The sequence below is a fragment of the Cebidichthys violaceus genome, unplaced genomic scaffold (assembly GCF_023349555.1).
Source record: "Cebidichthys violaceus isolate CVI_PGR_0920_01 unplaced genomic scaffold, fCebVio1.0.p SCAF_6, whole genome shotgun sequence".
In the NCBI taxonomy this organism is placed as follows: Eukaryota; Metazoa; Chordata; class Actinopteri; order Perciformes; family Stichaeidae; genus Cebidichthys; species Cebidichthys violaceus.
Genome location: NW_027176816.1, coordinates 5,206,756 through 5,221,700, shown reverse-complemented (window position 1 = coordinate 5,221,700; position 14,945 = coordinate 5,206,756). Strand labels below are relative to the sequence as shown.

The 14,945-nt window shown below is 42.3% G+C and overlaps 1 protein-coding gene across 3 annotated transcripts in view; it reads right to left on the bottom strand.

Moving 5' to 3' along the window:
- The window catches only part of LOC137889792 (neuron navigator 1-like), an 80,281-nt gene that overhangs the window by 2,629 nt on the left and 62,707 nt on the right, over window positions 1-14,945 (bottom strand). For all 3 annotated transcript variants that reach the window (XM_068733833.1, XM_068733834.1, XM_068733835.1), the window contains 23 exons: window positions 12,394-13,165; window positions 11,749-12,270; window positions 10,797-10,838; window positions 9,779-9,927; window positions 9,476-9,655; window positions 9,286-9,365; window positions 9,046-9,069; window positions 8,758-8,835; window positions 6,631-6,714; window positions 5,444-5,552; window positions 5,218-5,339; window positions 4,092-4,276; window positions 3,826-3,988; window positions 3,548-3,725; window positions 3,346-3,434; window positions 3,141-3,239; window positions 2,869-3,040; window positions 2,204-2,469; window positions 1,943-2,094; window positions 1,783-1,854; window positions 1,466-1,671; window positions 1,244-1,362; window positions 826-1,014 (listed from right to left, as the gene is read on the bottom strand). In XM_068733833.1, the coding sequence (XP_068589934.1) occupies window positions 826-1,014; window positions 1,244-1,362; window positions 1,466-1,671; window positions 1,783-1,854; window positions 1,943-2,094; window positions 2,204-2,469; window positions 2,869-3,040; window positions 3,141-3,239; window positions 3,346-3,434; window positions 3,548-3,725; window positions 3,826-3,988; window positions 4,092-4,276; window positions 5,218-5,339; window positions 5,444-5,552; window positions 6,631-6,714; window positions 8,758-8,835; window positions 9,046-9,069; window positions 9,286-9,365; window positions 9,476-9,655; window positions 9,779-9,927; window positions 10,797-10,838; window positions 11,749-12,270; window positions 12,394-13,165 (4,052 nt within the window). The remainder of the gene's footprint in view (window positions 1-825; window positions 1,015-1,243; window positions 1,363-1,465; window positions 1,672-1,782; window positions 1,855-1,942; window positions 2,095-2,203; window positions 2,470-2,868; window positions 3,041-3,140; window positions 3,240-3,345; window positions 3,435-3,547; window positions 3,726-3,825; window positions 3,989-4,091; window positions 4,277-5,217; window positions 5,340-5,443; window positions 5,553-6,630; window positions 6,715-8,757; window positions 8,836-9,045; window positions 9,070-9,285; window positions 9,366-9,475; window positions 9,656-9,778; window positions 9,928-10,796; window positions 10,839-11,748; window positions 12,271-12,393; window positions 13,166-14,945) is intronic.

Genomic DNA, 14,945 nt, shown 5'->3' with positions numbered 1-14,945 from the left:
TATTTGTCTCTCTGGACCCTGAGTCTGAAATAAAGTCTATCCATCTATCCATCTATCTGTTTTACAGGGTTGGATTTAGCTTGGCATATATGTACTATTTCTTGAACTAAGGATCTTAACACATTTCTATGATTATTGAGATGATTGTTTGGCTAATGAAATGTCAGAAAATAGTGAACTGCCCATCATCATTTTCTAGAGCCCAGGCGACATCTTCAAATTTGTTGTGTGGTCCAAACAACGATCCCCAACAACAAGAGAAGTGGTAAATGACCACATTTGAGTGTCTGTTACCTGTCAATGTTTGGTGGAGTATTAATGACACCTGTTGCAAATAACTGCAAGGGGCATTACATTTTTCAACCTAGCAGAGTATTAAGATTGTGGATGCAAACAAGCCCAGCTGCAGTTCATCTGTTTTCTATTTATTTCTATTTGTTTATTTATTTTGCAGGGACAATGCACACCAAACAACAGTGAAACTGTAAGTGAGCCAGAGTTAGCCAGAGAGGCTAGTTTTCATTTGCTGTCCCCAGCCAGATGTTCGAAGGCTGCCTTGCATTAAGTGCTGCTAAATAAGAACTGATGCATTATTATTTTGACACATGTTGAGTGTTAATGTCGAGAAAAAATGAAATGCGTCACTTTTATTTCATTTTAGCTGTGCAAAACCTCAGTGGAGTATTTGAAAAAAAATATCCTCTTGGTCTCTTATCAAATTATTTCCCAATTAATTTTCTGTTGATAGACTGATTAACTGACATCTGACACACCATACCTGCATGCCTACCACGCATCCATCTCAACAGAAACCTTCACTCTTACCAGTGGATCTGACTCCAATGTGCTGGGTGGAGGTGTATCTTTGGGGGGCTTCTTCTCCTCATTGAGTGGACCTATGCTGGGGGGAGGTAGGTGAAAGAGCTTGGACTGGTCCTGCTGTGCGTTGGGCCATGGGAGAGTCCCCCTCACCCACTCCACTGGGTCCTCCCATACTGCCTTCTGCCCGTGCACCTGAGAAAGAATATAGACGAAGAGGTAATGGAATGAATGTCTTGTTGTTGTTGTTGTTAGATAGATAGATAGATAGATAGATAGATAGATAGATAGATAGATAGATAGATAGATAGATAGATAGATAGATAGATAGATAGATAAATAGATAGATAAACTGTATTCATCCCCAGGGCGAAATTAGTTTGTAGCAATAATGTCACACTATGGAGGATATCTGTGTGCTCACCTTAATGCCGTCTTTGGCTCCCTCCTGCAGGTACGGTATGATTGAGTGGTTCCACAGGTCAATGAACCACTGCCTGAACTCTGCCACTGATACTGGGCATGACAGGAAGAAGCAGGGACCTGAAAGGAGGCAAAATTTCTTGTTAACCAATCTCTTTTTCCCAATCCATGTATCCCCCCACGTTCCCTGTTTTCTGCTTTAACCCTGTCAGCTGTCGCTCACCTATGAGGAAGTCTGAAGTGCCGTGTTTCTCCAGGAAAGTGTGGAGGTGGTACCAGAGCTGAGGGATCCAGTCCAACACTCGGAGAAGAGCCTGGTGGCGTGCGGAGTCCTGCTCCTTCTCTTGGTAGGCTTCCACAGCTTTACGGTGCAGGTACCTCAGCAGGAACCCGTTAGCCGGTTCCACGTTGTTAGAGAACATCACCATCCTGTTGTCATATGCAAAAAACGTTACTTTTACTCTATATGAAAGCTTCATTTTGTATTTAATTGTGTATCAGAATAAGAAGAGGCAAGGTAAACATTTTCTTTGTACTCACCTGAAGCTAAGGTGTAGACTGTGGTTAGATGACATCTTCACCGGCTGATTGGTTGTCCCAATGATGTAAGGACTGAAACATCAACAAGGGATATTATGTACTTTCATGAAATATTCAAGTGAAATTTAGTGAAATACCGTAACTCTTTGAAGAGACTCACCATTTGTGATACTTGCATGTGAGTGCTCCATTAACAAGCTCAGTGATGGCTGCTGAGTCACTGATGTCATCTATAATAACAACCAGCGGCAGTTCTCCTCCACTCTCTCTGTCAATCTGATTTGCTAGATCGGACAGATACAACTGCAACTCCTGTTAAAGAAAGGACAGGTGAATTCATATGTTCTGCAGAGATCCCCATTTGTATAGAAAAAAGGACTTCAAGACAACGGTCGGACAAAAATCCAGCGTCATGTGCTACCTTCTGGGACTGACGATGCATGTTGAAAGTGACAGCAGCGCTGCGACCCAGGAGACAGGTCTCATGGTCGGCGTCAGACGACTCAGTCCGGCTGCGCTGGAGAAGGAAGTGGGCCAGACGCTGAGCCAGATAAGTCTTTCCTGTCCCGCTTGGCCCAGACAGAACCAAACGCCTGTGCTTCAGCAGCAAGCTGATGTAGTGCAGCATCATCGGCTTAGGAATCAGAGTCTCAAACACCAGTGAGTCAACACATTTTTCTCTGAGACCTAGAGAGAGGCAGACACAGGGAAGATAGAGAGAGCGGAGAAGCAATTGGATTTACATAATATTTATTATTAAATACTTGTGAACATGGTGGAAAACATGGAAATGCTGATACTTTTCATTTTTTAACCCTTTATCTACAAATAGCGTGTACTTTCATATCAGAAGCGTACAGAACATCTTTAATACACTGCATAACTGGGAGATTAAAAAAAATGTCAACAAGTAAAATGAGGGCAAAAAGCACTCTGTAAAAATTCAGTTTAAATGCTGAACTACTCAAATAAACCAGAGACCAGTGGCTGCTGAGAAGACAGGAAATCAATCCAAATGAAAGTGGATTATACACAATTTTAAGTTACTAGTATGGTTTCTAACATCAGTCAAGGACACTCACTAACCTTTCAAAGTGACAAGTATTTGAGCTGAACCACTGCTGAAACAACGATAAGGCGAGGCTTGAGGTTTGTCCCCTCCTATCACCCTCTGCACTCCCGGACACAGCTGGAACATGTGCAGCGAATCACAGGTCAGACCCAGGCTGGCAGTCGGGTCCACTTGAGTTAGGTAGTCCTGGAAAAAACAAGAAAAGAAAATAAGTAAAGACTGATCTATCAAAACACAGCTATACACTATTTGTTAGAACCACTAACGTCTACGCAGTGAGACTTACCTTGAAAGTCTTAGATATCATAGAGTCGAGACTGGACCAGCTAGTGCTCGCACTGACCAGCACTGAGCCAAGGTAGAACTCCTGCTGCTGTTTACTGTCCTACAAAGACAGAGAGAGGGAATGAGTGCACAATCTCCCAGCTGCTCGATTTAATGCTGTCGACATTATTGGACATTGTGTCTATTAAATGGTGTTCTGTGTTTACCTCTACTTGATCTCCAATGCGGACAAGCACGCGTGCACATTCCTCATCCCGCTGGGAAGACACACTTAACGTGTCAACTGAAGACACGTCTGAAAAGATTGAAGGAAAAAAATGGATGAAAAGAGTATAGAAATATAAGTTGTATGTATACTGTGCATGTGCGTGAACTGAAAATAGGTGGAATTCCAAATATGTCTCTTACCTGGATCTTTACAATCATTCAGACTGAGACTGAAGGACTTGGTGAGAGACATGCTCATCGGCTGTCTCAGTGAGGGCCCCAGGAGAGACGCCAGGCCTGAAGGCTGGGAGGTGGAAGAGGTGGGACCGGAGCCGGTTTTTAAATGGTCATTCTCCGCCTTCAGGTTCTCCACCGTTGACTAGGTCATAGGAAGGTAAACATTTTTAAATGTAAGTTATCATTTATACTTATACTTCAGGTTTGACTTTACTGAATATGCACAAGCAGGCAAAACAAACCTGCATGCTGTTCATGGCTTCTCGGAGCTGCTCCAGCTGATGTGCAGAGCTTAAGGCCTCCAGTCGGATGTCTGTCAGTTCTCTCTCCTTCACCCAGAGTTCTGAGCGTAAGTCCGATACCGCCGTTTCGTCATCGTCTCCCTCTTCAGTAGTCTCCATGATCCTGGAGGACAACAATGCACTCATCAGGGCCAGGCCCCCGTGAAGTCTAGACTGGCTATTTCACTATTGAGCTAAGAGGTGGAGTAAGGCTTTTGTGTACTTACACAGAAGAGGTAGCAGAGGCCGATGTTTTGAGGGATGAGGACTGGTTTTCTACCTCTTCTGCCCCCTCATGGAGCATCTTTGGGGAGTTGGGAGCTGAGGAGTCGGGGGTGGCAATTTCCTCAATGTCTGAGTATGTTTTGGAGCCTTTCTTAATGCTGAATGCCTTGTTGAAGGAGCTCCTCAGCTACACAGATGGAGAGGATGAGGGAGAAAGAGGGAGAGACAGACAATTAAACCAATATTCAGTGGCTTACTGCATTAATTAATAAAAGAGGTAAAGAAAAAAGACTATTAGGAATGTTATCAATATAACAAATGCTAAAAATTAAAAGGTGTGGTTTACCAGTCTCTCATGTTTGTCTGTAAAATATTAGTTTAGCTTAGCATAAGGGGGAAGCAGCTAGCCCGGATAAAAGAAAATCTGCCCATCAGCTCATTACATTACATTACATTACAGTCATTTAGCAGACGCTTTTATCCAAAGCAACTTACAATAAGTAAGTCGCACCTCTTAAGCACCTCTTAAGCTCACCAACACACTTTCTGGTGTATTGTTATAACTGTGAGGTCACTAGGACAGCGCCAGGCTAGCTGTTTCCCCTTGTTTCTAGTCTTTATGCTAAGCTATGCTAAGCTAAGAGGCTTCATTTCAACAGACAAATATGAGAGTGATAGCAACTTTTGGGAAGATATAAGCGTATTTCCCAAAATTAAAAACTATTTCTTTAAGCTTCCAGTCATTTTCTGCAAATAGATCAAAGAATGTCAGAGCACGTTTTTGCAGATTAAGAACCTAGCTTTTGGGTCAGTTTACTTGGTAAAGTTGTACAAAATTGTAATGATGATTAATTAATGTTTTAAAGAAGAACATACACAACAAAGCATGGTTTGAATGAGCAGAAACACAATTTGAGAACTGCAATTTATAAACGTTGGTGATTAAACTGAGATCATCATGTCTGCTGATTGCCACTCTAACTGAATTACATCCGTTCAAATTTAATATTCATAGACAGGGTGCCAATCAGTAGTTTAGGGAGGTCAATGAGCAGAGATCGAGGGTACTTGAGGATTGCGTTGCAGTTCTAGATGCTCCATAATGCTGTATGAAACGTGCGTTCTTACCCAGCTCTTTTTCTTCTTCTTCTTGGCATCTTGGTCCTTCAAGCTGCCCACACTCGACATACTGGTCAGGCTGTTGAGACTGGAGATGCTCTCACATGAATTCTGACGTCGAATTTGCATGTCTGGTTAACAAGAAAACATCAGACATTAAAAGAGGCAAATGTGCAGAGACGGTGTGCAGAGAAGACAGAAGAAGACAGAAAGATCAAGTGGTCCATCTCCAAACCTCTCATGTTATCTGGGGTGTTTAAGGCTCCTTGTATGACAGCCTGGGCTTCGTCATTCCTGACCTTCAGAGCATCGATGGTTTCCCTCAAATCCAACAGCTCTGTGTCCTAGACAAACAAATTCAATAAATGTCAGTGAGTTGGAGTGGGATAAATCGGTTTGCATCTGTTTGATCATTACCTCATTCATACCCACATCAGTTTAGTTCTTTCTGTTTATTTTCTTATTGTAACTTACCTATATTTTAACTTTTGTACATTTATCTAACACCAATATAATAATATTTTTCTAAATTGCCCATTTTTCACATTTTATACATTTGAAAATTATTTCTAATGCACTCGGACAATGACAATGTAGTATTACACTTCACGTTGTATAATAACATATGAAACAAATAAAGATTTTGGTAAGATGGTTTGGTACGTTTTTTTAAATAAAAACTGATATATTCCTATTTCTGGGTGGAGTAGTGGTATTGTCTGATGTTTTACTTAAGTACTACAACTCAAACCCACAGTACGAGCTCATACACCTGGCGGGCTAGATCCCCCTAACAATGTTAACAGTTCAAAAGTACAAAGAGTTCAGAACAACAGAGCCTCTCTGTGCTGCTTATTGTGTGCTAAAGTCGATCCTACTCCACTCTAAATAGAGCTGCCCGGCCCACCTCCACAAGGTTAAAGAGGCTGTGCTCCAGGCTGAGCTGCACAGGTCAATGCGCTGGCACAAACAACAAAGACTTTTTCTAGAGTGGTCTAGACGGACCTTTCAGTGAGAGCAGCAAGGCATGAAGCGCTGAGAGAGACTCCTCACATTTATGCACACACTGAACACTGCCTTGGGCTCTGATCAATTTATACACAGCAAAACAGATACAAAGGCCGGAGAATGCAGGAATGGGATGTTTGGTGCGAGTGCACATGCAAGCTGTTTGCACATTTCCTTCAGCCTAAAGCGAAGTTGTTTTTCATTGATCCTCTGTCCTCTTCTCACTGCAAGTCACCCTGTGGGACTGCAGCCTTGGCCTCTAACCTACATTCAGCTCTTCACCGGTGATCAAAGACGTCTCACTCCATGTTAGCACAATGCTGCCTGCTCTTAGCAGACTGCTCATGAGACTGCAAAGCAGCTGGAATTCAGGTTTGTGATTGTTTGCGTTTGAAAGTGTGGACATCACGTTACCTTCTGTTCCTGGGTTATTGACAGACTCTGCAGCCGAGTTGTCATCAGTTGCAAACTTTGCTCAAAGGCGGCCACCAGATTTGCCTGTTTGGAAAAGTTGAAAGACAAAAGCAATAATTCATGTTTTCCCCAAATATATATTAAAGTAGTAATATAACAGGAAATAATTATTTATGTATCCATATTAACAGTCTGTGACAGCATCATTTACATATAGACACTAACTAATGAAAGTTTAATGCATTAACAGATTCAATAGATTTCCTCTGCCCATTTGTCACTTATTTAGGAGATGCTAAAAGGACGAATAAGACACAAAGTCTGACTAGAATGTCCCCTGTGGAAAATTCTCCTCCTCCCTAATCTCTCGCACACCTGAGCAGGAAGGGGAAATTGCTTTTCCCCCTCTTTTACAGTATGATACTGCATACGGCACATATCAGGTTGTGACCCATGCATCTGTTTTGCCTATTCACTACCCTTGCATAATAAGGTCAAACAATATGGAAAAATCTCTCTCACACACACACTCACACACACACTCACACACACACACACACACACACACACACACACACACACACACACAAAAGAAAAACTTGATTGATGTGTGCTGGATGAAACCATGCATAATGGGTGAGCTGTATTGCTGCACTTGGACTAATGGAAACGCTGACATGGTGGTCGTATAGAAACAACCTTGTAGAGTAGAGAGAAAGGGCAAGGTACCTCTGTGTGTGTGTGTGTGTGTGTGTGTGTGTGTGTGTGTGTGTGTGTGCCAAAGCTAAGTGGCTTGGTGAGAGGTTCAGGAAAAGCATTATTCAGGCCCCACATGGATAAGAAATGTGCTGAGACTGCACAGAAATGATCTATGACTGATATACCACGGCTTGGATTTTAAATCTCTCTCTATGCATCTCTTTTCTATTTTACCTGAAGGGTACATATTTTGCCTTGTGAGAGAAAAAAAGCGTTTGTGAAGGAGGGCTGAGAGAGGACTTGACTGGCTGGCGATACTCAAATCTTTAAAAAAAAAAAGGGTCATGAATATACAGTGTATTTTTATAAAAGGCTGAATACTTTTCTATAACGGCTGGCCACTGTAACTATTAAAAAACATTACTCAAAGTTGTCCATTTTCAGCTTGAGATTTTGGTGTAATAGTGAGTATCTTCCGCAGTGCCCATGTTCATTGTAGTAACAGAAAATGTCACCCAATGTAACAGTGTGGCTCGTTGATGTGTTTTTAATATTTTTGGACAACAATAGAGCTCTATTTAACAGTGAACACATAATACTTTTTAGTAAGATCAATTCATTGTTGTTGTTGATCTTTGAAAGGGATTATTTGAATTAGAAAATATAGAATGCCACTAAACTTTTCTTTAAAAGGTCTGGATCCTCTAACCTCTCAACTCCAGCAGTAATAAACTGGCACACTAACATAAAATGAATAGTTTAATGTGCTATACAATTCAGTTTTTTACATAAAGCAGTAAGAAATAAAAGAAAAAAACCAGTTGAAGGCACCCTGACTGCTGTCACTTGTTCAACACACATGATGTCTTTACTATGTTTGATGTCTTTCATTAGTATCAGTTACTTCGGCCTCAGGGTAGATGTCATTGAGGTGGACAGTTCATCTAGATGAATGACAAGTATCAGGGTGTAAAATTGGAGGGAGGGGCTACTACAAATGTGTTGCCTCGAGGTGAAAGGCTGTATATTTAGTAGTTTTAATTAGGGCAAATGTCATTCAAATAGATTAGAATGTGGTTGGAAGCAACGTTTATGCTTATGATTTGTTATCTGATGCATTTTTTTTATTTGACTGTTTTTCTTACATTTTACTTATATTATATGGTTGGTAGCCCTGACCATCTTTTCGTTTGATTGTTTATTTAAAATGTATTTTCCTCGTTAGGGACATATATGAGAGAGAAAATTGTCTCTGGGGATAGAATGTTATTTATGTAAGAATATTTCTTAAAGACATTAAATTCAATTTGTATATTTTAAGAGGAAATTGTAAGACTGCTATAAAGGAAAATACATTATTCGGTTCATATACCTGTGGGCACTGCCATTTATTAATAACTAGTAAGATAGAAGACATACACTACATACGTTTGCTGTCAGCTGTGTCGTCAGATTAGACACCTTCTCCTGCGACGATTCAAGCTCCCTCCTCAGTTTACGGATTTGCTGTCAGGAAAAACAGATATGTTACACTAGAAAGAAAACAAAGTTACTTAAGCTGACAATGGCTGACATCACACAAGTGACTTGGAGTGGATGTTGTTCATGAAAAAAATGCCGGACTTGTTCTCCCACAGACAACAGAGATAAGAGTGATGGATGAAAGGTCAGAAACAGAGACAGGAAAGAAGAAAGAGCAGGAAAGAACACACTTACCTCTCCCTGAATCCTTTCCTCAGCCTTTGGAAGCAGGGGGGATAAAAGTCAAGATGTTAGATAAGACAAAAGGAGAGGAGTAGAGAGGAGAGGAGACTAATATGATATATCTGGAATACCTTGGGAGAAAGTCTTGTCTCTTTTTAAAGTTTGAAATAAGAGTAAGGCATCACTGTACAGGCACACATCTACACCCACTCAAACATAAATACACCACAACACACACTGAAGTGTAGCTACCTGAGTCTGCATGCCGCCCACACTCACCGAGGAGTAGCTTGATGAGGCGTTAGACGCCAGAGAAAGAACAGACCCATGAACTGAAAAGAGATAATTAAGAGCAACAAAATAAACCAATTAGAAACTGAGTTGCACAACAACACTGGACAGTTTTCACACAACAGATATTGAAATAATTCAGAGGCCTTACCCTCGTCGGGCTCCTTGTCCCTGAAGGATCCGGAGCGAACCATTCCCATGCTGCGGGGGCGTTCAGCCAATGAGAGCGTGCTGCCCAGCGGAGATGCTCCGTACAGCTCCAGAGAGGCATCGTGTGTTGGGATACTGTTGGAACGAATCATCCTCGGAGGTCCACCGACAGGGCTGGGTACTAGTAAGAGAACAGAGGGGTCAAACGAAAGAGAGTTAGCGATGTTATACATGAAATACATAATTAGTGTAGTGCTATTCTAGTCAGTACTCGTTTGAGTGTGTGTCCATGGGTTTAACTCACCCATACTGGTCTTAGAGGTGCGGGGTAAGGAGGTGGGCGAGGACAGCAGGGGAAGAGTGAGGGAGTCGGTCATACTGAGAATAGTATGGGAGTGTCTCCTCTCTCCTTTCTCCTTCCCTTCTTCCTCAACCTGGGAGGCACCGCTGAAACTACACAAACAGAAGGCAAAGTCAGGGTCGCTAATAGAATAGAAGAAACTTTCAGTCATTATAGATCTGTTGTTATGTATGACAATCTGTTGATACGTAATAAAATTCATGTACAGTGTTGTATAAAAGTCTGAGAGCATTAAGGAACATCATTTTAAATGCTATCTTACACACAAAAATTACCCAAAGTCAAATTAAAGAGTTATGAAAAGAAGAAATCTAATTTATTTTAAACCCCCTGTCATCTATAAGCAGGATATAAACATATAATACATTTTAATAACACACTAATATGTAGTTATGAACAGATATGAGGACATTTTTTACAAAAACTGTTTATGAAGGTAGAGTATTTTCAACAGTTACAACATATCCTATGAAGATCTTTTGTTGTATTACTTTATGTGTGTTTATTCACATGTAAACATGGTCATTTATTATCTGTGTATATTAACAGCATCTAGTTATGGATGCTTCAATGGAGAAGTTGCTGAACTTAAAGAAGATCTTATATTTCTTAAATATTTATATACTGCTGTTAAACGCTAAATGGGGAGGGTAAAATAAAGTATAACCAAGTGTCTTCCAACATGTGGAAAGACAAACAAAATGTTGGCAGTGGGACACAATGAGATACAATTTTGAGGGGATTAAAGCAGGACTTTTAGAATACAAGTGACATGGGGCAATGAGGATAAACACAATCTGTCATTCACTGAGGATCTTATCAATTTGTGTATGTGCAATTAAAGGACTGTGCCATATTGCGTCAAACTATCAGTGCGTGACAGTGTTGAGTATAAGAGAGTGTGTGTGTGTCTGTGTGTGTGTGTGTGTGTGTGTGGAGCTGTACGTGTGGGTCCACTTACTATAAACCTTTCTTTGGCAGTGTGTTTCTGTCTCTCTGAGAACTGTGGAGATTAAACAATTACATTATTTAACCAGTGCTGCAGGGAGTTATTAAACTCTCAAGAACAGGCAGCAGGCACAAAGAAGCACAGTACGACTGGCAGACAGCTGGTGTCAACCAGTAATTATGACTTCAGTCATTGGGGCCCGTACAACACCGATAATAGGCCTGTAGTAATAATAGCCTGGAAATCACTCAGTCTGTGTGTGTGTGTGTGTGTGTGTAGGTGGTCGTGCATGCATGTGGTTGCCCTTATTTGTTGCATTCTTTAAAAATGTAAATATGACTTTTAGCCTTCTCATTAAACCATATTATATAATTTGGGCAATATTTACTAACTCAACATTTATCTCATATACTATCTTGTTGAAATTCAAGTCTCTGGTTTTCTGATTAAATCTCAAAGTAAAAGTTATCAAAGTCATATTCAGACAGGTTCAGTTTAGGCTACCGCTAGAGTAATATTCTCAAGTATATTCTGATTGTATATCCTTAAAAGGCCACAGACATCTCTAGCAGTCTGTGTTTTAATTTTGGGGGGAAATTAATATCTCGTCTTTGAAGTTCTGAATAAGGCTTGTTTCTCTGCAATCAAAAAATGGCCCATTCCTTTTCCAGTATGAGCAGTATTTTGTCATCAAATCCTTTCCATGTCCTCACTCAATAATAGGAGGGAAATGCATTATTGTAGCATAGAACAAAGTGGATAATGTATCAAAGATCTTCCCTGATCACTCCTGCCTTCCCTGAACAATGAATAATGGTGGTGCAGTTCATAAGCAAACCAGTAGGTGGAGTTACATAGCAGCATTACAAAACATGAATGACAAAACATCAGCTTTAAGATGTGTAGATCGGTGGGATGTGATTGGGTTTAAATAAATGCACAGTTGAAGAGTAGTAAATCTCACCTGTCTGTGAGAGACAATGAGACTTTACTTCCAGAGTTCCAGCTGGCAGGAGGGCCTCTGTCTTCCTGTCTATCTTTGTGGCGGGACTCTAAGGTGGTGTAGCCTCTCACCAAATTCTCCCTCTCCCTTGCCTTCTCCCTCTCTTGGGGCTCTGGGGCGAGACTCATCTGGAGCGGCAGCGACTCCATGCTGCGATGCAGCCCAGACAGACGAGGGCAAAGCAGGGGAGAGGTGCTCCCTCGGCTTCCTTGAACCCCGAGAGAAGAGACCTGCCTGGGCCCCAAACCAGTACCTGAGCTTGAGAAGCAGGCCGAAGAGTTCACATTGAGTAAAGGGGCGGGGCTGGGGGTCAGGCAGGGGCCAGGGGAGCTGCATGCTGACCTGGCCAGGTCCTGGAGCTTAGAGTAAGGAGGGATCTTAGGTGGCAGGGAGTCCTGAACTCCCACCTCTAGGCTGTTTGAGTTCAGCTTGTCAAGCTGGGCCATGGATGGAGGTTTCGCCAGGCTGCGCATTCCTGATAACCTAAAGACAAGAACAATGTTGAGGCAAATGCATATCAATACTTTGTTTTGTTTGTGAAAGAGTGCTGAAAAGTACTGGGAAATATCACAAGGTATTTTTGTGGTAGTATTTGAACCCTGGTACCTGTGTGTGTTGGTTGAGGGCAGATCCATGCCCTTGCCACTGCTGGGAGGTCTCAGCCCCTGTAGCTTCCCTCCGTTCTCTGAGGGGGTCTGAGCAGGGCTGCCCTTCAGAGACCCACCTCCACACTCCGAGTCAGACACTACAGCTTTGGCTTTGGCCCTCTCTTTCTCTTTCTCTCTGTCTGTCTGATTGACAGGACTGGGACTTGGGATCCCACGACCACCTGCCTTACTCAACCCAGAGGCGGGCTCTTTGAGTCTACCCTGTGGTGGTTTGATCAGCCCTGAGCCTGTGTCCATGGTTGTGCTCACTGGGCGAGCTGAGCTCGGCCGGGTTAGAGTCAGGGTGCTCGTCTTTGCAGGGCGAGGCAGAGAGCGGTACTGGAGAGACGTCCTGGCATTTGGAGATAGAAAACCACTCTGGTCGCAGCTTGAAACATCAAGACTAGTCTTACGTCCTCCACTGCCACCACCAGCCCCTGGTTTGACAGGAATACCTGAAGTTTTGGGAATCTTCCCAACAGTTGCAGAGCCGCAGGGTATGGGGAAACCGGCATTGGTTGTGCCATTATTGGTAGCTGTGGTAGGCTTCTTGAAGCCAAAGCTTCCACCAGTTGAGGGTCTGACGAGGCCGGATGGAGGTTTACGTTGATCACCAGCACCGCTGCCATTTCTTAGGTCTTTACCAGCATCTGAGGAGGAGCGCTGAAGGCCAGAGGTCTTCAATGCTAACCGAGACTTATCCATTGGCCTGCCATCTGACTTCACTGAACCTAGAGAGGTAGAAAGGTGGAAAAAGAAGGAAAAAAATCACTGATGAGTAGCTTGAACAGCTTCTGTTGGTGAGTGAGACTAACCAAGCCATATTAGGACATGATATCTAATCTGACCACCTCCACGGTCTGACTGTCTGCTGATAAAGACAAATCCCCGTCTGAGCAGACAGACAGTGTGTAGACCAGATTCTCAGCCAGCTTCACCCTCACACACACTGTTATCATGTGGTTACTCCTCTTTTCCATCCTGATGAACTAAAACAGTTTTCTCTGGCTTTCCAGTAAGTGCAGAGTGCTGAGATTAACATGTGCGGCATGGCTGTGGAAAACTGATGTTCACATTCACAGAGTGTGTCTGCGGGTACAAAAGTGCACGAAACACCCAGTATAAGTGAGTTTATCACTCTTGAAACCTCTTTGGGGAAAGAGGTCAGAGTGAGAGATAGCCTGGGTGAACAGAGGTTGAAGGACATTTATGTGATTTTGTTCCCATCTGTACATTTCCCAGTTGGCAAATTAACTGGACTCGTTTGGAAGTTATTATGAGAACAAAACTATTAGACAATGTGCACTGTATGCACCACCCACACAAGTGCGAGCCCACACTACCCACGCTCTTAATTTGTATCTAATGGGAGTTGTTATGGGAGGTTTATATACAAGGCATTAACAGAGTCAAAGAACTGCTGTTGAATGGGACCCACCGGCGTGCTGCCTTGGGACATCTGGAGTCACTTAAGGGTATTGAAAAAGACCGCAAAATACACACGCATAGGGCCAGACATATATATATATATATATATATATATATATATATATATATATATATATATATATATACACACACACACACACACACACACACCACATACACTCGCAGTTCTCAGTGATTGGATCTTATAGGAATGTGACACTGACAACACGCTTATGCTTGGAGTTCTTTTGTAAATGTGAAAATTGGGTTTACATGTCAAGTCATAAAGTCAGTCCATCGTATAACCGCAACATTGCACATTCCAAGAACATTAAGCTACAGAAACACACACTGCAGACAGAGAAATGAGAAGCAAACCCACACACACTGTTAGAATCCAGGCGTGTGTATTCATTTTGACATGAATAAAGCCTGATGACACCCGCTGTTGAGACAGTAGAGCTCACAGCTTGACACAGTGGCATGTGTAGAAGACTCCGTGAATCACAACATGTCTCGACACAAGAGGCCTGCATGTCTGAAGAGATGGACATCTGAAGACGCAGGCAGACAGGGAAAGCCTTTCCATAACATTTCTAACACTGCCGTCTCTGGATGATGAAGGAAAATGGCTCATTTATATTCTCCTTCCCTAAGTCTTCTTTTATTTAAGGCCACTGTGGTAGAAGGGAGATAATTATGGAATGATGTATCCACACACATATCATATTCCTGTCTATCCTTCTCGACGGTTTCAAGGGAGATGAGCCGCCTCATTCCAAGACCCCACGTTGTCTCCCATCAACCATCACAATATAAACATGCATGTGCTTGTATTTGTGGTTGTTAAGATACAGCATCAGTGTTTAATTGTGTGTATGTGAGAGGTATTTAAACATTTGTTGCAGAAAGGTGGCAAAATGTATCTGTAGGTGTGGGTCTGCATGAGTGCATGTGACAAAAAAAGAAACAGAGAGAGAGAGAGAGAGAGAGAGAGAGAGAGAGAGAGAGAGAGAGAGATACATGATACATCAGTGCTGACAGAATGATGAATACCTGCACTGTGTCACACTTACAAACTAC